At 37.7% G+C, this 23,699-nt stretch overlaps 3 protein-coding genes across 3 annotated transcripts; all 3 read right to left on the reverse strand.

The window, feature by feature from the left end:
- Positions 1-473: 473 nt before the first annotated feature.
- Positions 474-1,849, reverse strand: LOC104237583 (ribonucleoside-diphosphate reductase small chain). The gene has a single exon (XM_009791758.2). It carries the CDS (start codon positions 1,671-1,673, stop codon positions 684-686), a length of 990 nt encoding a protein of 329 aa, XP_009790060.1. The 5' UTR covers positions 1,674-1,849; the 3' UTR covers positions 474-683.
- A 1,003-nt stretch (positions 1,850-2,852) lies between these two features.
- On the reverse strand, positions 2,853-13,065 carry LOC104237582 (uncharacterized). Its single transcript, XM_009791757.2, has 9 exons — positions 12,802-13,065; positions 12,299-12,414; positions 11,271-11,324; positions 11,138-11,162; positions 10,841-10,963; positions 10,318-10,484; positions 10,133-10,202; positions 9,082-9,180; positions 2,853-3,209 (listed from the first exon to the last, which is right to left on the reverse strand). The coding sequence occupies exons 1-9, from the start codon at positions 13,000-13,002 to the stop codon at positions 3,150-3,152; spliced, it is 915 nt and encodes a 304-aa protein (XP_009790059.1). The 5' UTR covers positions 13,003-13,065; the 3' UTR covers positions 2,853-3,149.
- A 1,537-nt stretch (positions 13,066-14,602) lies between these two features.
- Positions 14,603-17,739, reverse strand: LOC104237581 (mitochondrial import receptor subunit TOM20-like). Its single transcript, XM_009791756.2, has 6 exons — positions 17,501-17,739; positions 17,256-17,334; positions 16,273-16,442; positions 16,137-16,184; positions 15,412-15,498; positions 14,603-14,939 (listed from the first exon to the last, which is right to left on the reverse strand). The coding sequence occupies exons 1-6, from the start codon at positions 17,591-17,593 to the stop codon at positions 14,805-14,807; spliced, it is 612 nt and encodes a 203-aa protein (XP_009790058.1). The 5' UTR covers positions 17,594-17,739; the 3' UTR covers positions 14,603-14,804.
- Between the last annotated feature and the right edge of the window lie 5,960 nt (positions 17,740-23,699).

Here is a 23,699-nt window from a genome sequence, read left to right on the forward strand (position 1 = left end):
TCTACCCTACACTTTGACCTCCACCCCCTCTTGTCTACGGTCATATCCTCAGACTTTTTAAAATTCACTGATCTACCAACCAAAGAAAAGATTGCACTTTCCGCTCTAAGACAATTAACAAACAACAAAAATCCAATTGTTTAATTAAAACATCTCATTCAAGTGAAAAGATTTTTTCCCTACCTATGAAATGAACTCAATGTAATCCAGGTACCACATTATAAGTAGTTGGTGAGTAAAACTATAACGAATCAAAGAAATGAAGAATGCAAACAAGTCAATAGTGGCCAGGTCCAATTTCAAGGAAAATCACTATATGAATTGAAGTCCATTTTTCACTATATGAATTGAAGTCCATTTTTGTTCAGATAACTATTTGATTGTTTCTCAAAAATATCTAGAAAATGCTGCAACAATAAGTTCTGTCTATTACTATATCTCAAGCTCAAACGAGGACTGCTACAAAAGAAAACTGCAGTAAATGGAAAGCCATTTCATATACCCTAAAGGGGCTTTTTTCATACGAGGACAAAGAACAAACAACATTAATTCAAATTAATACACAACACTTGTGCTGATATTAAGCTTAACACACAAACTATATATGTGGATTCTTAAAAGAACAGCACAAACCTAACTCTACCATTGCAAAAAAAAAAACGAACCAATAATAATTCTAAGGTTTAGAAGTCTTCATCCAGCTTGAACTCATGAGTATCACCATTTCCATTCAAACTGGACATAACAGAAGCCTTCTGATACTCCCCAACTCTCTTCTCAAAGAAATTAGTCTTCCCTTGTAAACTAATCAGCTCCATCCAATCAAACGGATTCTGAGCATTGTACAGCTTATCATAACCCAAAGCATCCAACAATCTATCAGCCACGAATTCAATGTATTTGCTCATCAAATCTCCATTCATTCCCACCAGCGCACAAGGCAGCGCATCACACACAAACTCCCTTTCTATCTCCACAGCATCTGCAACAATTCCCTTAACTCGTTCCTCAGTAAGCTTCGTCCTTAACAAACTATAAAGCAAACAAGCGAAATCACAGTGCAAACCTTCGTCCCTTGAAATTAACTCGTTCGAGAAAGTTAATCCAGGCATTAACCCCCGCTTTTTTAACCAGAATATAGCACAGAAGCTTCCAGAGAAAAAAATACCTTCCACACAAGCAAAGGCAACCAAACGCTCCGCAAATGTTTCGGAACCATCGATCCAACGTAGGGCCCACTTCGCCTTCTTCTCAACACAGGGGATAGTCTCAACTGCGCGGAATAATCTGCTTTTTTCGTCAGAGTCCTTGATGTACGACTCTAGAAGCAGACTGTACATCTCGGAGTGGATGTTTTCAATCGCGATTTGGAAGCCGTAGAAAGCACGCGCCTCGGCAACTTGGACTTCTTTCATGAACCTTCCGGCTAGGTTTTCTAAAACGATGCCGTCTGAGGCGGCGAAAAAGGCAAGGACGTGAGTGATGAAATGCCTTTCACCGGGGGTTAGGGTTTCCCAGTGACGGGTATCGGAAGATAAATCGACTTCTTCAGCAGTCCAGAAAGAGGCTAAGGCTTTTTTGTACATTTCCCAAATTTGTGGGTATTGAATTGGGAACATACAGAACCGATCTGGGCTTGAGGCCAGCAAAGGCTCTTCTGGAATTAGAGGCATTTTTGTTTTTTTCTTTCTGAAAATTGGATATATGGAAGATATTTTCTAGGGTTTTTGTAGAGATGAGTGGCTTGAGAAAGAATGGTGGGAATGATAAGATATATAAAGGCGGCAGCCAAAGAGGGATTAGGTTTGAATGAGAGGGTGAGAGCGCGATTTTTGAATTTTTTGAGGAGAAGCTTGCGGGAGAATTTTGATTTTTGTTAAAACTGTAAAAACAGCTTGCGGGAGAATGAATATAATCCAACTGGCTGAAGACTAATGGACCACAAATTTTTGAGTTTCAAATTTTGCCGCCACTATTTAGATATTTCAATATTCACTTTTCCTTTCTACGCAAATTATTACATGCGGGAAAAAGAAATTATTACTACAATTTACAACCGAATAAATTCTACGTTATTCCTGACGTGCTTGAATACGGGCCGTTGGTTTGTTTCTGTCATTGCTAACAGTTTGCATCTAGATTTCCAAGTACATTTTAAGATTTCACTGATAACCATTTGTGTCTGTGTGTATATCAGTAGCAGTATGCATCAGATCTTCCCATTACCATATTATGTTTGCCTGATAAAAATTAATTTTGTACTTTTAATTGTCACTTGTCAAGCATATTATTTAGCTAGTGGTTTACATATTGCCAACACTTCTCATTGGGACTTGGGAGCAGAACCTCCACAACAACCAAAAACTTCTCGTTCAAGCTTCATCAATTTGATTTACTTTATTCGTGGTCCCGAAACAATTTTGCTCATTTCTAGGCATGTACTCCCTCCGGTTCACAATAAATGTCCAATTTACTTTTTTATTTTGGTTCAAAATAAGTGTTTAGCAATCAAGAAAGAATTCAATTTGTTTTTACAAAATAACCCTTATGTACATATCTCTAAAAAGTTTTCTTACTCCTCACATTAAATGTTTAATTAGGGGTAATTTAGTCATAGTAGGTATTTTTGTATAGAATTTAATATTTTCTTAATAGGCGTGCTAAAAGCAAATTTGACACTTATTGTGAACCGGAGGGAGTAATTGATTGTAGTAACAGTAAAAATTAAATCGTAGAGCCAATAACCAAATATTACTTTGAATAAAGATGGTTACCTTAATAATTTGTCTAATAACTAGAAAATACCAAATGATTAGGAACAGTTATCATCGAAGCCAAACAGACCGAGGACGTATAAACAGCAGTTTCCTCTTCACTAGATAACAACGAGAAATAATGTAGAGGCAGAGTGTTCTGGCACGACGAGGCGAAAACACAATAGAAAATAGAAATGACCGGGGAATGAATGAGTCGTGATCTACCACATTGAGTATTTACAACCAATGTACACTAATGAAAGACTGATGGACGATGATCCAGATTGAAAGGGATTCACTATCTTTATCTGTGTGCTGTACAAGAGCTCTGGCTTTAGGTAGTGGGATTTTAAGCAGCAGTCTTACTTAAACTGCGTCAATAATGGGATCTATTCAATTTCCATCCCGAGCAGAATCGTCGTCTTCTGCTATCATCCAAGGCAGCTTAGGACCCTGAGGGGACGTAAACAAGAAAAACAAAAAAAGGACCATAAAATGAATGCAAACATCACAGTTCAGAGAATTGACAGGAGAGGAGAGAAAAACATATTGATCCATAGTTAATCGCCTTACCAGATAATAGAACAACCATGCGTTCCATTATGAATACAACAATGAATGAGAAAACAAGAAGGCAGTCAGTAATTAACTACTTGCTGATCATTATTTTGAAGCAAAATCACTTTTTAAAGGGCACTATGTTATAAAATTTCATTAATTTTACTTCTCCAACAATGCATAAACTGCTATCTGACATCTCCCTTAAGCTTGTTGCAATGATGTTTGACATGATATGTGCCCTTGCTACTTCTCAATAGTTTCATGAACCTTGCACCTTCAGAATCGAACTCTACTATCCTGGCCAGTACTTAATTAAGCAGCTTTCTCATTTACAACATGATGAATCTCTACAATTGAGGCTCGTGACGCTCTTCTACCATCTCTCTTTGTAGCCAATCCAAGATTAGTTTTTTCTTGACAGTTGGTACCAGTTTAGTGTTTAAATTACCTAATAAATTTTGCTGTAGGTTGTCACCGCCTCTACGAAACAAATTATGTACAGCACAAGGCCGGAAACATTCAACAGTTGAACATTAAAAAATTATGATGCTAGTGTGCATTTAAGGAATGTATTCCATATTTTAGAAAAAATAAATTACTTTCTTTGCCAAAACTAGCAAACCCCAACCACATATGGTGTCGACTATTTTCCAATTTTGTCGGATGATCATCCTCTTCGCTAAGAGTGGGAAGGGAATGTCATCTCTTTGGGAGCTTTGGAGTGTTTGGCTAAGCTTAAAAGCTGGTCAAACATAAGCATTTTTCGGCTTATCTACGTGTTAGTAAAATTAAAAGTGCTTATAAACAAAAAATAAGCCAAAAGCGATAAGTTGGTCTCCCTAACTTATTAAATTTCAGCTTATATGCATTTTAGATTTGACCAAAATATTTATTATTCTATCCCTAAAATACTTCTTTTAAAAAAAACTCCTCGCATAATTTCACTTTCTCCCAATTCTTCAAAACCTAAACATTCCGTACCTCTGCAATTCTCCAGACCAGATTTCCGTCAGCAATTTGAGGTAACAAAATTCACTTGTCTTCTGCATATTGTTGTACCTATGTCACGTGTATTAACTGTTAGCCTCAAGTAAGAGTTTCCTACTCTTAGTTGTATATTTTTATTGTAGGATTTTGGTTTTGTTTTCATATGTTCTCTTGTTTTTAATTGTTAATAATGGGGTCGTCCAAGATTGTTTGGTTGAAGTGAGCGCACAAAAACTTGCTACAGACTTATACAAGTTAAATCCAAATCACTATTATATACAAGAACCTTTGAAAATGCAAAACTGCTTCATCTGCGAAGCAGATGCTATTCAATAGTGCGCATAGCAAAGATTAGATGTTTATAGACACTAAGAAGATACATACTAGTCAAATAACCAGTGTAAGAGACGAACCAGAGGAGTTTATCAAACACTCTTTGAGATTAAATTTGTGCATTTTAAATCTATGTTAGTAACTCCGTACCTAATACATGCATAACATACGCATTTGTAGACCCAAAAAAGGATAAAGAAAGTACTACTAATTGTATAAGAGAATACATTCACAGTTTAAGGCAGTTAGTCTCATATATAATTTGATTGCTATATTTCCTTCCATTAATTATTGGTTAGCTGCTAGAAGTTTAAGGCAGTTGGTCTCGTCACAATATTGAATATAATTTCTACTTCAAAATTATGTGACATACAAAAATAAGAAGACGTTCTTTTGAACTTTGATTATTTTGATTTGTGCTACGTTTATAGCTAAATCTTGTAATCTCTTCATATTGTTAACATTCAATTATGGCAGAAAATATTTTTCGAAAACATAATGCTAAGTGGGACGAATATGCACACATTAAATTCATTGAATTATGTGAGCAAGAAGTTAGAATTGGAAATAGGCACACTTACTTGTCTAAAGATGGAGAGAAGAATATGGTAATTGAGTTCAATAAGAAGACGGGATTACAATATAATAAAAAACAAATGATAAATCATTGGGATCACATGAAAGCCGAGTGGACTCTATTTAAGAAGCTCATGAGAGGTGTAAGACAGGTTTGGGATGGAGGATCCCACAAGAAAAATAATTATTGCAGATGATGATTGGTGGGAGCAAAAAATTAAGGTACATTGCTTGCCCTTTTCTATAATTATTTCACAACTCTTTCAACTGTTAGTTTCATTTGTTTACTTAGAGTAATTTTATATTCTTTTTTACAGGAGAATTCTAAATACAAAAAAATTTAGGAACAAAGACCTTTTGTTGATATGGTTTCGTTACGATGCTATATTTACCGATATCATTCCCACCGGAGAGAGAGCACGTGCAGCAAATCAAGAACAAGACTCTGAAGTTGGGTTAGAATAACATGATGATGGAACAAATGATGTTTATGATAGTGACATAGAACAATGGAATGATGAAAGAAGCGAGGAAAGTCACGACTTGCAGAATATGGATTCAATTACGTTTCATGAGCCATCACTTTGAAAGCGAAAGTCAATAGAACAATGGAATGATGAAAGAACCGAGGAAAGTCACGACTTGCAGAATAGCAGAATATGGATTCAATTACGTTTCATGAGCCATCACTTTAAAAGCGAAAGTCAATAGATGGCAGTGGCAGTAACAGTCAAGTGAAAAAGCGCAAGACAAAAAATAATTCATTATCGCTTAAAGAGGAGATACACTCCCTAATTCAGTTCATGTCTAACAAAAGCACATCTAAATCTTCAGAGCACACCATTGAGAAGTGCATGGACATTTTAGAAAATATATTCTTGGAGGCAGTGATATTTTTAATTGTGATGTGAACTTGTTGACACAGAAAGAGAGGTGACATGCATTTTTCAGGTTGTCTACGGACGAAGTTAGGAAATCTTGGTTTAAGTATAACCATCGACGATCCTTCGTGCTGAACAATCCATCTAATCTAATCTGAGAAGTTGTTGATGATGTCTTACCCATATTACATTAGCATTAGACATTATTTAACTTGCTCTTTAAACTATGTGTGGAAGGTTATATTATCTTTATGTTTCGTTTCCTGTTTAGACATATTGTTGGTATAATCATTTCTTGTTTAGACATTATGTATTTTATCTTAATAGTCACTATACTATTTACTTTGAAGTTAGCATTTGTCATTTTTAATTCATAACAGTTTGTGTGTCTGTTTCATTTCAGTTTAATGGAATGCTGGAATGTTAGCAATTTGATATCTGGTCATCCAAATGACTTGTTAAATGACGAATATGAAGAAGAGGAAAGTCAAGAAAATAAGGAATGGATGGCACTACGCCAAATAGCATGTAAGAGTATATTGATATATTATGAGAAATACATTGGCAAGGAACCATGTCGTACATCTAGACGCATTGGGAATATATTTACCCAAGAGATATTACATGGAAATGAGACTCAGTGTTATGAAAATTTTCGATTGAGGAAGTCAGTATTTCTTGATTTAAGCAAAGATCTAACTGATAAATATGGTCTTAAACCCACGCGTGGGATTTCTGTATATGAGGAGTTAGGGATGTTCTTGATGATTTGTGCACATGGTGCCGGGAATCGATTGGTACAAGAGATTTTTCAACATTAAGGAAAAATAATTCATTGGCATTTTCATAGTGTTCTAAAGGCCATTGGTAAGCTCTCAAGAGACATAATTCAACCACATCCAAGTTATAATGATGGTGCGGGATATCACGAGCCATGTAACTAACGGTATCTCCCTTTCTTTAAAGTAAGTGCATTTCTTAACCAATTACATTATTGTATTTTTACATTATAACTCAAAAACTTATCCGGTGTAAACTTACATTTAGTTTATGCATGTATAAATTTTTAGGATTATATTGGAGCACTTGATGGCATACATGTGAAAGCAAGATTGCCTCAAGGTCAAGAGATACCATACATTTGGCGTAAAGGTTACCCTACTCAAAATATTCTTGATGTTGTCGACTTTAATATGTGTTTTACATTTGCCTGGACTCGGTGGGAAGGAGCAGCTCATGATAATCGTATATTTGGCGAGGCACTTCGTAGACTCGAACTAAACATTCCACATCCATCTAGGGACAAATATTATCTTGTTGATACAAGATATTAACACATTAAGGGATATATGGCTCCATACAAAGGGGATAATGTGAGATACCACCTTGCAGAATTTCGTAGAGGTGCGACCATTGGCGGATGCAGTATAGAACCATCGGGTTCAACTGAACCCAATACTTTTAACGGGGAGCATAAATTTATGTATAAAAAATCAGTAAAATTGCAATAAATAGTACATATGAACCCATAACTTTAAATGCTGAACTCATACATCTAAAATCCTAGATCCGCCTTTGGGTGCGACACGACAATTGCGAGCACCAAATGGACATAAAGAAATGTTCAATTATTTGTTCTTCTTGCAGAAACATTGTAGAGTGAAAATTTGGGGTATGGAAAGCAAGGTGGTCTACTTTGCTTGATATGTCTTTCTATTATATTGACACTCAAAGAGACATAGTATTGGCTACAATAGTAATTCACAATTACATTAGAAAGAAATGTAAGATGGACAATGCATTACAAGAAGCTGAGAATGAGAGATATGTGCCACTTGTTGATCCTGATGTTGGAAGAAGAGTCAACATTGCAAATGTAGAAAATGTAGAAAATCAAGGAGATAATAATATTTGGAGGGCAATTCGTGAACTGATTGCTCAAGATATTTATGATAGTTGAATGTTTTAATTTAATTTACCACAAACAATACACATTAAGTGCTTGTTTCTTCTCTACAAATGCTTTGTGCATTATTTAAGTTTTTTTTCTGAACTTCTGTTAATTTATACTCCCACCATTCTAATTTATATGAGACTCTTTAACTGGGCACGAAGTTTAATAAAGAAAATAAAAACATTTAATAAAAACTTCTCATCGAGGGTAGAAAGAAGTTTAAGTTAAATTGTTTCTATATTTAGAAAATGATCATTCTTATTGGATGGACAAAATAGGAATTAGTTGAACATAAATTGGAACAGAGAGAGTAATAATTATCATTTTGTAGCTTATGACTTATACTAATCATATCATAAATTATATTTATAAAAAAAATATCTAATCATTTTTGTATTTAAAATAACATGATAAATAGATTATTTTGTACTTGAATCTATCTAGAATCTAAAATTTTGAAGAAAATGACAGTCTTTAGTAGCGTAAATAGTTATAAGGTCATTTAAGTCATTTTAACCAAAAAAAGAGCTTATCAGCACTTTTTAACCAAACACTTCGGTTGCTTATTATTAATTTCAGCACTTTTATCCAAACACGGAATTGCTTATTTATTGAATCAACTTCAACACTTAAAAGTGTTTTTCAGCACCTGATATTTATCAGCTATTTTAAATCAGCTAAATCAAACGGGCTCTTTGTCTAATTCAAACATTCTTGATGTGTTACCAAACTCTCATACAACATAGAAAACCAACCGAGTGCAGTTGTCATTGATGAAGGTGCTTATGCAGCTATAGGGCAGTAAGGTTTTCTCATTATAAAGGACTACCAGGCTATCCGTTATACGACTCCAATTTGACACATTGTTCATGCATATGCACTCAGAATCAGCCACAAGTTCCGCCACTCTACTTTCCTAATATGAATAGGTGGCAAACTGCTAGCTAGGTTTCAATATTCTAAAATTTAAGAAACATATGAGATCATGTAGTACACAGGGCTAAGGCATCAGGTCCAGGAACCACTAGTTTACCTTTCCCTGCCGTATAAGACGAGGAGAACTTGCAGTCATATCTACTACAGTAGATGGATCAGCCACTCGAAGACCAGCATCAACAACAAAATCAAGTCCCTAATATCATCAAAGAAGAAAGAACGAGAAATTCAATCCATTTAAAAGATTACAACCAAAAGAGATCACAAGAGGACAGGGTACTGACCAACCAAAACCTTTTCTAATGAGCCAGAAAATGTAAGAAACCAAAATATAGACATAGAGCTCCATGCAAAGGAAAAAACATAAGCAAGAAATGGAGCAGAATTTTACGAAGTAAACATATCCAACTCGCAAGCTGCAGCAATCATAGATTCATAAAGGGGCGGCTCGAACACATGTGTGGCCTAAAGCCAAAGTTTAATGTGATGCCTAAATTTTTAAAATAAAGTTATGATATATATTTTTTCATTTGACGTCTATTTTTCTATCTTTTCGTGATGCAAAGTTGTTAATAATTTTTTTATAATCGATTTCCTCTAAAATTCCTTTTCAATTGATAATATAGCCAACCCCTTTAATCTATCTTGAGATATTGTTAATCCCGGGTAAGATTTTATCACTTATAATCTTGAAAACTTCTTTTCTTTGAGGCAACTGTTCTAGAAAAACTCTACTTTTGTATGAAAAGTACTAAATATTATTTTTTTTAAATACTTTAAACCTATTATTTCTAAATTGGGGCCCCCAAAATTTGGGGGCCTAAGGCAAACGCATTACTTGAAACAACGTTAGAGCCGGCCCTGGATGCATATAACACACAAGGGAAATATAAAATCCGTAGCTCAGAGCAGAATGGAATGAACGAGACCCTGCTTAGCATTCACAGTCAAGGGTGAGGAGTTTGTCAAAGTAAGCTGATAGATGAACAGTCGCACACAACCGTCACCATTATGATGGAGCATACACCTCTGATAGTATTGCTCCAGAAACAATACTTAGTCTGTTCCTCTCTATTTCTAAATTTAAAGAAAGAGGGCAAGTAAAGAGAAACAGCCTAAACCAGCTGAATTCATTGGCGGAATAGTACCTCTGGACCATATACATCAGCTATAATGACAGGATCCAGTATCCACTCGTTTTCCTCTGGTGACTTGACACTGAACCATTACGTGATAAATAAATCAGGATTACTATCAGTAGGTATGTCAGTCAAAAATAAAGCAGCAGCTACTGTGCAAAAATCAGTCCACGTGTTTACCTATGCTAGCATACCTTGTGGAAATAAGAGGTCCATCCATCTTTTCTAAGATTGCTTGACAGACAGGATCATCAGGTATACGAACACCAACATTTTTCCTTGAAATGTATCTGGATGCAGCAGTCCCATACCTCGTGCATTGTTTTGGTAGTTGTTTGCTAGCAGTTAAGATGAAAGTGTACTGCCACATAGGCAATTAACAGTGCACTATCAGTTTCAAGAAGTTTACAGGTCTAGCCAGACTTGGGTACCCAAAATGTCAAATGCTGATGACTCAAAACCGCCAACCCCAACGGTAAGGATTAAAAGGAAAAAGATCTTTATATGAAGATTTTAAAATCTGCATGAAGTAAGGTGACGACCGACAAGCAGTTGAACTAATAAAAGTAATACTCAGACTCACATAGTAAAACCTGATGATAATATAATCTCTAGGAAGAGAATGTAGACTTCCTACATTCTCAAATGCACATGCCGGAAAATTTATTAACAATTTACACTGCATGTCTCTACCAAAAACATGTTATGCATACTTACAGGACCGGGCAGGCAATGCTTGACTGCTCGAAAAATGTCTGTAAGACCTTGGCCATTACCACTAGGAAATCCTGTTGTATATGTATCTATGTCCCGGAAGGATCGACATATGATACTAAGGGGCTGCAAAAACCACAGAAGAACGTAAAGAAGACAACATAAATTTACAGTGCAAGTGACAAATATGGAGAAAACACAGGCAGGGCAGGAAACGATAAAATCAATTTTATCAGCTCCAGCATCCACTAGGTTGCTTTATCGTTTTGACAATAAGTTCAGCAACATCAATGCACTTGCCTTTGAAGGTTCTATCTCTTTTATTCTGGCCAAAATTAACAAAAGAAGAATTAATGGAAACTGACATCAAGGGACTCAAGAAAGACATGTAAAGCATGACTTTATAGTAACAGAGAGGTATAAGATATTTTACCTGCGAAGACGTTCAATGGCTGAATGACTGCTCAGGTCACAAACCATTGCGTACCTAGATGAAAAGACATCAAATTTTAGAATATAAGAAGACTGTGATCGAGGATTAAAGCACACTTGTTAACCAAATTTATACTAAGAGTCATGTTTAACTTGGAATCCATTAAGCCATAGGTGCGCGCACCTTTTCTTATTTTCGGAGATGATTGATCCTAAGTGATAATGGAGATACTACAACTAATTGAGCATGTAAAGTGCCCATATCGTCTAGAGGATGGTGCTTGATACAGTAATGGAATCACAAAAGTTTAGTAAAGCATGATTTACAGCCTAAATTTTGAGTGCTCGGATATCCTTGGAATAGCTTTGTGCAGTGCATCTATTTTATTCTCCATGTTATAGAGAAAAAAAGATGATTGCATTTTTTTCCCCTAGCAAACTGAAATCAACCTCCCTCTATTTAATCTCACAACAACATTGCACTATTGGATATAGATGTTCCAAAACTATCAATAAAGCCTCAATCCATTTGAGTGGCGTAGGCTTGATGCCAAGCAAGTCTATGATCTTCTAAACCCTAAAAGTCAGGCTTCAATTGTTGAGGGAAAGAATAAAAAGGTTTTTATGACTTAGTTTCCTATGAAAGTAGAACCCAAAAAAAAAAAGAGGGACAGTGTTATGCATGTCAACAGTTGTATTAGCATTTTCATTATACATAACCCAACCAGAAGTTGAACCAATTATGACATGCACAGTACAACAACAACAACAAACAAACTCAGGGCAATCCCACATGTGGGGTATGGGGAGTGTGTACACAAATCTTACCCCTACCTTATAGAGGAAGAGAGTTTGTTTCCAATAGACACTCAGCTCAAGAACAGTGACAAGGACACAATAAACCAAGATTAACAATGGCAAGGAAATAAGATAAAAGAAACAAATAGTGAGAAAAATAAGAATGAGTGTAGCCGCATGTCCGTCTGTTCAGGTTTAAACACAAACTAAAGAGTGAGAAATAGAACGTACAAAGTGTCAGTGGGAATCACTCCAACAGCTCCTCCTTTAAGAAGTTCAACAACTGGATCCAACTTCCACGAGTCTGATCCTATTGGATCAACTTGAACATACAGCAATCCATCTTCCTACCACGTTCCAAAGTATTAATACAAAATAAATAAGAGCAGTAATTCATTTATCAAACATCTCATTAAAATTTTGAGCTTCGGCTGCAAACAAAATAGGAAGCACCAAAAATGCAGCTCGAAACTGAAACCATCTTCTTACCACCGCGTTCCAAAGTATTAATAAAAATAAATAAAGCAGTAATTCATTTATCGAACGGCTCATCAAAATTCTGAAATTCTGCTTCAAAACAAAATAGGAAGCACCATAACTGCAGCTCGAAACTGAATGATTATACAGAGTTCCAGTTTGCAATTAAAAATTTTCATGCGCTTGGCCAAATTTCCGGGAAACATACTATGAACAAATACATAAAATAAAATTGATTTAGGATGAGAGATACAAACCTTAGTAAAGCGAGGAGCCGAGTATTTGAGACGTTTAGGACTTCGCTTAACAACAGCCAACGGTTGGAATCGCCGGGTTTGCGGAGGAGCAGCACCGTGGAACGACACGCGAGTGGGGATTGAACACAGAGAGCGGCGGAAAGTGAGAGGAACTGTTCCGGCAACTCCCCAGTGTCCTTGTGCTCTAGCTTCCAACAACATCTCTTCCACTCCCAAAATGATCCTTTCCAGAATGAGACAGAAAACTGAAGAAAGTGGGCTTTTATCTCGTTAGTTACTGGGAAGCAATATAACGACGTCGCTGTGAATAAATGGATAAATCATGTACTATCGACCAGGGGTTTCAATGCATATTCGAAAACCGACTAAACGGACCGAACCGTACCGCACCGAACTGATTTTTAAGTTTCCTTTTAAGAAACTGTAGGTTTTTATATAAATCTATAACCGCACCGATAATTAGGATAGGTTTTTATTTTATAAAAATAAACCGAAAAAATACCAAATCGTACCGAATAAATTTTACACGTGAAAAATATATTTATTTGGTAAGTTTAAAAATAATAATGCACTAAATTTTCTTTCGGCCTTGGAATTATGAAAACTATTACGAGCCACAAAGTAATAGTTCCTAAACTCAAAATACTAATTCTTAAAACCTATTATGTTACTTCTACTTAAACTAAGTTATTTCAAGTATCTTTATTAGCAAGGCACAAAGTATTTTATTGATTATAGGTAGCGAACTACAATGTATTGAATATGTTTCCTTTCATATAATTTAGATTTATCTTTTTGAATATTTTATCTTCTATAGACTTTATTCTTGAGTCTCATCTTGGTATATCTTTCAACTCGTGTGATTTATATTTTCTTTGTCTTTGTTTGATTTCTTTTACGTTGTTGTAGAATAGTTGATGGATCTATATTCTAACCATCTCTTTTTTAATTCATCACCCTTTAAACAGTAAAAATGTCTAGAAAGTTTTGCTAAATCCTATAAAAACGTATGTTATTGCATTCTATTTCTACTAGTAAATTTTATATGATATTTAAAAAAATATCGAAAATTAACCGAACCGTACCGATACCGAAGAGAAACCGATATGATTGAGACGGTTTCGAAAAGTTTAATTTTGGTTATAAATAATAGAATAACAGAAAAAATGATATGGTACAAATTTTATGAAATAACCGTCCGAACCGAACCATTAACACCCCTACTGTCGACTACAGGCAATTTTCTCTAATTTCCTGATGAGTTTTGACATATTATTTTGAGAAAACTTTCGAAAATTCTTTATTCATTTAGGAATAAACTATTTAGCCTACGCCCGAAACTATTTACATTTAGTAGTCAAAAAAATTATAAAATTTATATAATTTCTATATATAACATACAAAATGTACATATATATAAAAGAAAATTCAAAATATATATATATATATATATATATATATATATATATATATATAGCTTTTCGACTATTATTTTGAAAGTGGCTATACAGTATAATTTTCCCAAACAAAATCTGTTGAAGAACTAGTAACGGGCCGATATCAAGTTTTCTTAGAAGAGAATTTTTTGGATGATACATGAAGGTAATTAAATCCCTGCTGGATCTACTGAATGAAAGATAACACAGTTAATCATATCCTACCAAACCTTGTAAAGCAAACACCTTCAATTTAACACTAAAATTTGCTAAGCTAAACAGAAAATCAGTGTCAAACAACAATTAACGACCTATAATTCAGAATGGCAAATGGTAAAAGTAAACCAGCGAACCACAGAGCACAATTTTCTGAAAATCGTACTAAATAATATGAAGACAATGGAGAACCTCATTAGAATTATGAAATGAATCGAGAATAAAAAAGACACTCTTATTCAAAATCTATTACATGTAAATCCTAGCTACATGGCAAGCATGAATTGCCAAAAGCCCTGCTTGTGCAAGAAAATACTCCATGTATTTGGCCTGTAAGACTGTATCGCGGCCTTATCTTGGAGGAGGAGGAGGAGGAGGAGGCACATTAGATTTTGCAAAACCAACCCACGCAACAATTCCAACAGCAAGTATTACCCATCCAAAAATGTCATACTTCAGATCACTGCTCTTTTTCTTCTTTGAACCCTGGAATGCAAGAGCAGACAGATATTGAAAGGTTAAGCAAAATCCTGTCGACACTGAAACTAAGTTCGATGAAACGAGCCGACTTTTTTGGAATTTCAATAATTCAAACAAACATAACCATAACCACAGAAAAAGTTAACAAAGTCTATAAAGGACAAAAAGATAAACAAAACCACCAAAATTCCATGAAGAGAAATTTCCACATAAAGTTTCTAATTTTTTTAAATAAGGATAAAGTTTCTAATTTTGTAGCCATAGAAGGGACTGCCACTGAGTCTGCACTTCGAAAAACATCATGCTCCACATTACAAAATGAAAGAGAGGAGATAGACTCAAAGAAAGAGATCATGATCTATAAACGCAATTAAAAATAAATAAAAGTGAAGTAGCTTTAAGCATTAGAAATATACTTAGTATCTTAAGGGGTAAGAATTTCTTGCACCGGAGTGGAGGGCAAAACTGACAATAATACCTTTGTACTTGTTGATGCCGAAGGTCCTGGTCCCATAGCTTGTTGCATGGCACCTTGTTTGTGAATCTCCGCGTGCAACTCTGGAGCCTAAATATAATGTACAAGAACATAAATAAATAACAAAAAAGATCATTCATGCATGATAAAGTGAGTTAAAAGAGACAACTGGTTCCCGTCAAAGAATAAGCAAAAGTAATACCACAAGCGCTATAAATCACCTAGAAGGGCATCTAGAAACATATTAGCTTTATATCAATAAACAGAATCCAGCACAACTATTCATTCCACAAATAAGATGCAATGCAATCCAAGATCAATTTTTTTTTCAATTCCTTTGCCGCCTTAGAAATATGAGCCTATGAGCTATCTGAAGAATCTAGTAGTGCGTTTATGTAACAGAAAGGATCAGGTAAAACATTCTGACACCTGAACTTATTGTTTAAAAAGTATACAGATCATAATTCTCAAATGAATATATTTGTAGAACTAAACATGCACAAGGAATGGGCAAATATATAAAAATATGTACTTCGGGGAGCTTTCTACTTGTTGATTGATCGCCGCAGCGTGGTGTCAAATATTTTATTCTTTTTTCCTTGACAACGAATAATTTCACCTATGCACGTCAAACTACTTGCTCAGACACTCATGGGAATTCTTAAACGCGACACAAAAATTCAGCACACTCAACATATCAAAGCCAAGCTAAAAAACAGCAGCTTTACCTTAGAAGCAACTTCTAAAGATTTCCGATAAAGTTCATTGGTTGGATCCTACAGTTCACAGGAACAAAAGTTATGACAATAAGCCTCCCACAATAAGCACTAAAATTATCAGAATCTATATTGAAGAAATATATACCACATCAACAGCCTGCTGGAAGCACTGAGCTGATTTGTCAAAGTAAACCTTAGCTTCATCTTCATCAGGAGTTAGAAATGCCTGGGATGTATGTGCATTCCCCAAACACCAAATGGCGTCATGCTTCTGTGGATTAACCTCCAAAGCCTCCTCCAACTTTGAGATGGCATCTAGATAAGATATTGCCAATTAGAAGACAAGAACAGATAATACTATCTTCATTTCCATCGACTCGTTTAAAAAGAGGTCCCAATATTTCAATCACCCTCCAACCATTTCCTTCCATAGAGTAAGTACGCCATAATAGTTTTGTCTTTGAGCAACATAACAAAATTGTTTGATTACTCACCCATGAAAGGCCCTAATATGATATGGAAATGTCTTTTGTGAGATCCATAAATGTCCCAGTGGTATATCAGGGCATCCAAGGTGTTAAGAATGTCTTAGCCACTCTACTTGTTCTCTTAGGTTTTGTGTTGAATGTTTTAAGTTCTTTCACGTGGACTTAGTCTTAGAGCCAACCCAAGTCAAGTCTCACACTCGCAAAGTCCACACGAGAACCCCAATTTGGTTATATGTGGGGAAGTGTTGAAATATATAGTCTCACATACGGTTTAAAAGGGTTCAAGGTGCTTAAAATAGTTAAGAGATTTCTTCTCATCTACCTAAATCTTAGAGGGTAGAGTTACCGTACACCTATAGAGCTGTAAATAGGTACGTGATGGAATATTAGAGGTGTGCACAAGCTGGCCCAGAAACCATCAATAAAAGAAAAGGCAGTGTCTAAAAGGTCTTAGTCCACTTCACACTCATTGCCTTAATACTTTAGACTGATTCTTTAACAAGAATTAATTAAATAAACATCCCAATAACTTCGAGAGCATTCTAACAAACGGCAGAGACTGTCCAATGAACCAATTCCAGGAAAACTTTTTAGCAGGGATTACAATACTAGTACTAAACTCAATACCAGAAAGCAATACCAGAAATCATCTTCTTTGATTCCGCGACAGGCTGGAACTGTGACAATTCCAACAATGCACCTCCCCATCTCGTCAAGTTCTGCAAACGTAATTGGAAACAATAGAAACCAATCCTTAGGCATTAGGGATCTAACCTCAATTTAATATAAGCTGGAGCTATATGAAACTAATACGATAAGCATAAGAACGTACATATTGCCCGAAAGTAATAAATAATACATAAAGAGAGAAGAAAGTGAACATACATCAGCATCGAGAGGATCTTTAGCATAGGTAGCTTCGGCAGTCTTGCGAGCGTGCTCGAAGAAGAGGAGGCGATCGAAATCGTTTTGCTCCATTATCGAATTTGTCAATTTGTCTTCGTGCGATAACTTTACCAGTTAGGGTTCTAAGCTTCAACCTGAAACCTCGTCCACTTAGCTTGTGTTTTCCTTTTGTACACCCAGCGGACTTGCCGGTGAAGTTAGCGAATGCTATCCGAACTGGACTTTGCAAATGGTCTGTGGGCCTATTCCACACTGTATGAATGTGGGCCTGCTCCAGATTAGATAGGCTGGTTGCTGAGCTTTGGGATCTTTACACAAATAGCTGGGTAGAAATGATATCAGGTAGCCACTCTAAAGAGCTGCTTGCTATTTAGGAATTAGCCAGTACGTCTTGAATTTCAGTTTTTCAGTCTAATTTTTTTGGACAAAATGTCCTGAATTGTCCTGAAGTTGAAATTTTTAATTTAAAATTTCAGGACAAAAATAAGTACTGGCTAATCTCTAAGTAGCATCCCTGAGAATGGCTATTTGTGCACTTGCCCAATAGCTAGTCGGATGCATTGTTAATTTTTTATAGCCAATATACATAGATTATTCACTAATTACATATACATATCATATATATTATACATCCTTCTGCCCCTTTTAGTTTAAGCGATTGAGTGGCCAGCTATTGATGTTAATTCTTCTTCAAAATATTTATGTTGTTGGATAAATTGCAAACAATGACCTAGTTATTTAATTAATTTACTGATAAAGTCCTTTATGTCATCGCGTATTATATTTTATCTTCGTCTTTGTAAGAGAAAAAATTTGTCTAATAGAAAAAAGTTAACTGTGAAAACCAACTACATGTAACTCTTAATAATAATTGAGGATTATTAACCTGAAAAAACACATGTAAATAAAATAGATTGTGTAAATGCTTTGCATTGTTATGATTGACGTGAGGACATTTGAGGGATGTGATAACATGAAAATACGGGGTTGTGGAAAGAGAATGAAGGTCTAGAGAGGTAACATTGCTTGTGGATGCCTTTTCGAAGGAATATCATGAACGGTTGGGAATAGTTTATCAGCTTAATCAATACATACTACGACAATGGATCAATGGAACCAGAGTCATCTGTTGGAATCAATTGCGCAAGAGTGTGTCAATGATAATAGAGGCGGACTCAAGATTCGACGATCATGGGACATTATTATTATCGTTCTACTACGGAAGTTATCCACCTTATCAGGAGGTTGGTGTTTGTGCAACAATAGAGGGATAGGAAGAGGAATTTGCATATGGTGTTTATTGACCTAGAGAAGGCGTATGACAAGGTCCCTAGGGACGTCCTTTTGGAGGTATCTGGAGGTGAAAGGTGTGTCGATGGCTTACATTAGGACGATAAAGGATATGTATGATGGAGCTATGACTCGGGTTAGAACTGCGGGAGGTGACTCGGAACCTTTCCCAGTGGTTATGGGGTTACACCAAGGATCTGCGCTCAGCCGGTTCTTATTTGCCCTGGCGATGGACGCACTAACATACCATATCCAAGAAAAGGTATCATGGTGTATGTTGTTCGCTGATGATATAGTATTGATTGATGAGTCGCGAGGCGACGCTAATGGGAGACTGGAGGCAGGCCCTGGAGTCTAAAGATTTTAAGTTGAGTAAGACTAAGACGGAATATGTGGAATGTAAGTTCAGGGACGTGACGGGGGAGGAGAATGTGGACGTTAGGCTTGACTCACAGGTCATCATCAAGAGAGAAAGTTTTAAGTACTTAGAGTCAATTATCCAGGGAGATCGACGGAGATGTTACGCACCATATTGGGGTGGGTAGATGAAATGGAGGTTAGTGTCTGGAGTTTTGTATGACAAGAATGTGCCACCGAAACTCAAAGGTAAGTTCTATAGAGCGGTAGTCAGACCGGCCATGTTGTTTGGGGCTGAGTGTTGGCCAGTCAAGAATTCACATGTCCAGAAGTATTGGCTCTCCAAAAACTGGGACTGACGACGGGTTACTATTTCGATAAGTTAGAAATAACACCCTTTAAGGCCAAGGGCCTTCGCCAAAAATAGAAGAGTTTGACTTCGATCGAACGACGACGGGTTGCTATTTTGATAAGTTCGAAATAACACCTTAAGGCCAAGGGCCTTTTCCAACAAGAAAAGTTCGACCTCGATCGAACGACGATGGGTTACTATTTCGATAAGTTCGAAATAACACCCTTTAAGGCCAAGGGCATTCGCCAAAAAGAGAAGAGTTCGACCTCGATCGAACGACGACGGGTTGTTATTTTGATAAGTTTGAAATAACATCGTAAGGCCAAGGGCCTTCGCCAACAATAAGAGTTCGACCTCGATCGAACGACAACGGGTTACTATTTCAATAAGTTCAAAATAACACCTTTTAAGGTCAAGGGCCTTCGCCAAAAAGAGAAGAGTTCGACCTCAATCGAACGACGATGGGTTGTTGTTTATCGACCTCAATCGAACGACGATGGGTTGCTATTTCAATAAGTCCGAAATAACACCCTAAGACTGAGGGCCTTCGCCAATAAGAAGAGTTCAACCTCGATCGAACGACAATGGGTTGCTATTTCGATAAGTTCGAAATAACACCCTAAGGACAAGGGCCTTCACTAATAAAAAGAGTTCAACCTCGATCGAATGACGATGAGTTGCTATTTCAATAAGTTCGAAATAACACCCTAAGTCCAAGGTACTTTGCCAACAAGAAAAATTTGACCTATATCAAACGACGATGGGTTGCTATTTCGATAAGTTCGAAATAACACCCTAAGGACGAGAGCCTTCGCCAACAAGAAGAGTTCGACCTCCATCGAATGACGATGGGTTGTTATTTCGATAAGTTCAAAATAACACCCGAAAGCCAAGGGCCTTCGCCAAAAAGAGAAGAGTTCAACCTTGATCGAATGACGACGGGTTGTTATTTCGATAAGTTCAAAATAACACCCTAAGGGCAAGGGCCTTCACCAACAAGAAGAGTTCAACCTCGATCGAACGACGACAAGTTGTTATTTCGATAAGTTCGAAATAACACCCTAAGGCCAAGGGCCTGCGCCAACAAGAAGAGTTCAATTTCGATCGAACGACGATGGGGTGCTATTTCGATAAGTTCAAAATAACACCCTAAGGCCGAGGGCCTTCGCCAACAAGAAGAGTTTGACCTCGATCGAACGACGATAGGTTGTTATTTCGATAAGATCGAAATAACACCCTAAGGCCAAGGGCATTCGCCAACAAGAAGAGTTCGACCTCGATCGAACGACGACGGGTTGTTATTTCGATAAGTTCGAAATAACACCCTAAGGCCAAGGGCCTTTGCCAACAATAAGAGTTCGACCTCGATCGAATGACGACGGGTTATTGTTTCGACGTCGAAACAACACCCTAAGGCCAAAGGCCTACGCTAGAAAGAAGAGTTCGACCTCGATCGAAGACAAGGGGTTATTGTTTCGACGTCGAAATAACACCCTAAGGCCGAGGGCCTTCGCCAACAAGAAGAGTCCGACCTCGATCGAACGACGACGGGTTGTTATTTCGATAAGTTCGAAATAACACCCTAAGGCCAAGGGACTTCGCCAAAAGAGAAGAGTTCGACCTCGATTGAATGACGACGTGTTTCTATTTTGATAGGTTCGAAACAACACCCTAAGGCCGAGGGCCTTCGCCAACAAGAAGAGTTCGACCTCGATCGAACAACGACGGGTTGTTATTTCGATAAGTTCGAAATAACACCCTAAGGCCAAGAGCCTTCACCAAAAAGAGAAGTGTTCGACCTCGATCGAACGACGATGGGTTGTTATTTCAATAAGTTCGAAATAACACCCTAAGACCAAGGGCCTTCGCCAAAAAGAGAAGAGTTTCGACCTTGATCGAATGACGACGGGTTGTTATTTTGATAAGTTCGAAATAACACCCTAAGTCCAAGAGACTTGCCAACAAGAAGAGTACAACCTCGATAGAACGATGACGAGTTGTTATTTTGATAAGTTCGAAATAACACCCTAAGGCCAAGGGCTTTCGCCAACAAGAAGAGTTCGACCTCGATCAAACGACGAGGTTACTATTTGGACGTCGAAACAACACCCTAAGGCCAAGGGCCTTCGCTAGAAAGAAGAGTTCGACCTCGATCGAACGACGACGGGTTATTGTTTTGACATCGAAATAACACCCTTTAAGGCCAAGGGCATTCGCCAATAAAAAAAGTTCAACCTCGATCGAATGATTACGGGTCACTATTTCGATTAGTTTAAAATAACACCTTTTGAGGCCAGGGGCCATCGCCAAAGAGGAAATCCAAAATATTTCTAAGGTCAAAAGTCGTCAGGAGGTATAAAGGGAAAGAAAAATCGGAACTCGCTATACATGCATCTATCTCGCACCAAAGCCATAAATAGTGAAAATAAAGGTGAAGTACAAGGCAAATAACGAAGAAAAACTCTTCTTTATACAAAGTCATTGCGTGGACAATCACCGCTTACATACAGCCCAAGCCAGCAATAAAAGAAAAAATAATGAAAAGGAAAGGGGAAAGAAACAACGACAACAGAGGACGAACAACTATAAAAACCAACAACTGAAAGTAAGAACAAGCAAAGACAACATTCTTCATTTGGCGTCATCACCGCCATCACCATCACTATCTCCAAAAATTCCTCCTTTATCATCATCTGCACCCCCATTAGCTTCAGGCGTTGTCGCATCATACCCGCAATTGACGCGAGCCTCCCGTGCTTTCACTCACACTTCTTCATATGTAGCCTCAGTCACAGTACCCGCCTCCCACAAACTCTTATATATATCCCGCTGGGCTTCGGCGTAAACCCAAAGCTTGTGCATATGGCAGGGAATGGCAGTAGAGGAAGATTTAATCTGAGCCAACAGTCGCCCATTTTCTGCCTCCATTACTGCGACCCGATCTCCCAAAATCGATGCCTCTTGATCAATCTCGTTGATGCGCTCATCGAGCCTTGCCTCTATGAGGGTAGTCGTCGCTCTTTCCGACTCCTGTTTGAATTGGAGGACACGGATGGTGTTCTCCAGGGCCGCCGCCCTTGCCGAAGCCGCGGACCAAGCATTCTCGATGCTCTCCAACCCAACGACATTGTTCTCTAGCACAGTCAATTTCCCCATCCATTCCACGCTTAGCGCCTCGACCTTGATCAAGTTCTGATCCATATCCGACTGCATTGACCTCAATTTCTCCTGCAGATGCTCGCATTCTGCGACGACTCCCTTGCCTAACTCAAGCTCCTCGTCCTTCATTCGAAGTTGCTCCTTAAGCACACTCCTACTGCGGATAACTTGCATCAACTCCTGGTCCCTTTTCTTCAACTCCTCACCAAGAGCCTGAATACCGGGGTTTGCCTTCAGCTGCTCATACATCTCGCGGCACTTGTTGCGGTAGCGACGATATTTCTCCAACATCTTCAAGAAAATCTTGGCCCTGCGAATGCTTTCCAATTCCACCATATACGTTTGAAAATGTAAAGACGGGTTAGAATTTTATCATCAAGAAAGACGAGGGAAAAGAAAAAGTAAGCATAACATACCCTTAAGACCATAGCGGCCACCTCATCCATCAAATCAACATCAAGAACGGACCGAAGGACCACATTCTCGGTTGCGGAGCATAATATGTTGAACTATGGCACCAGATCCTCCGTGTCCCCCAAAATATTGGTATCCGAAGGGATCTCAAGAATACGAGCCGAGCCTCTCGCACGAACCACCGAGTGAGTAAGGCCCTCCTCAAATATCCTGACATCATTAGGGTCGAGGTCCAATTTGGATTCGTAATCGTCGACCACCACGCCTTTCCCTTTTTCGGCAGCCGAAGAGGAAGCACGACCAACTGCAGAGGATAAAGGTACATCCGAAACTATAGCGGCGACCCCAGAAGTCTGATCTTCTACCACGACAGATTGCTGACCACCGAAAATGGTGGGAATCTCTGATTGAGCCGAGGCAACGACTGGTTCCGTCCCTACGGGGGGAGCCACGACAACCCCCTCTCCAGATCCTATCGTATGAGAGTCGTCTAAATAAATCATTATTGGGGACGCAGTCTCAAACTCCACTCGCCGTCTCTTCGACGGTCCCCTTCTCTTCCTCAGTAGACAAAGATTCACCCATCGGGCGAGCAATGCGGGTCGG

The sequence above is a fragment of the Nicotiana sylvestris genome, chromosome 2 (genome assembly GCF_000393655.2).
Source record: "Nicotiana sylvestris chromosome 2, ASM39365v2, whole genome shotgun sequence".
NCBI classification, from domain to species: Eukaryota; Viridiplantae; Streptophyta; class Magnoliopsida; order Solanales; family Solanaceae; genus Nicotiana; species Nicotiana sylvestris.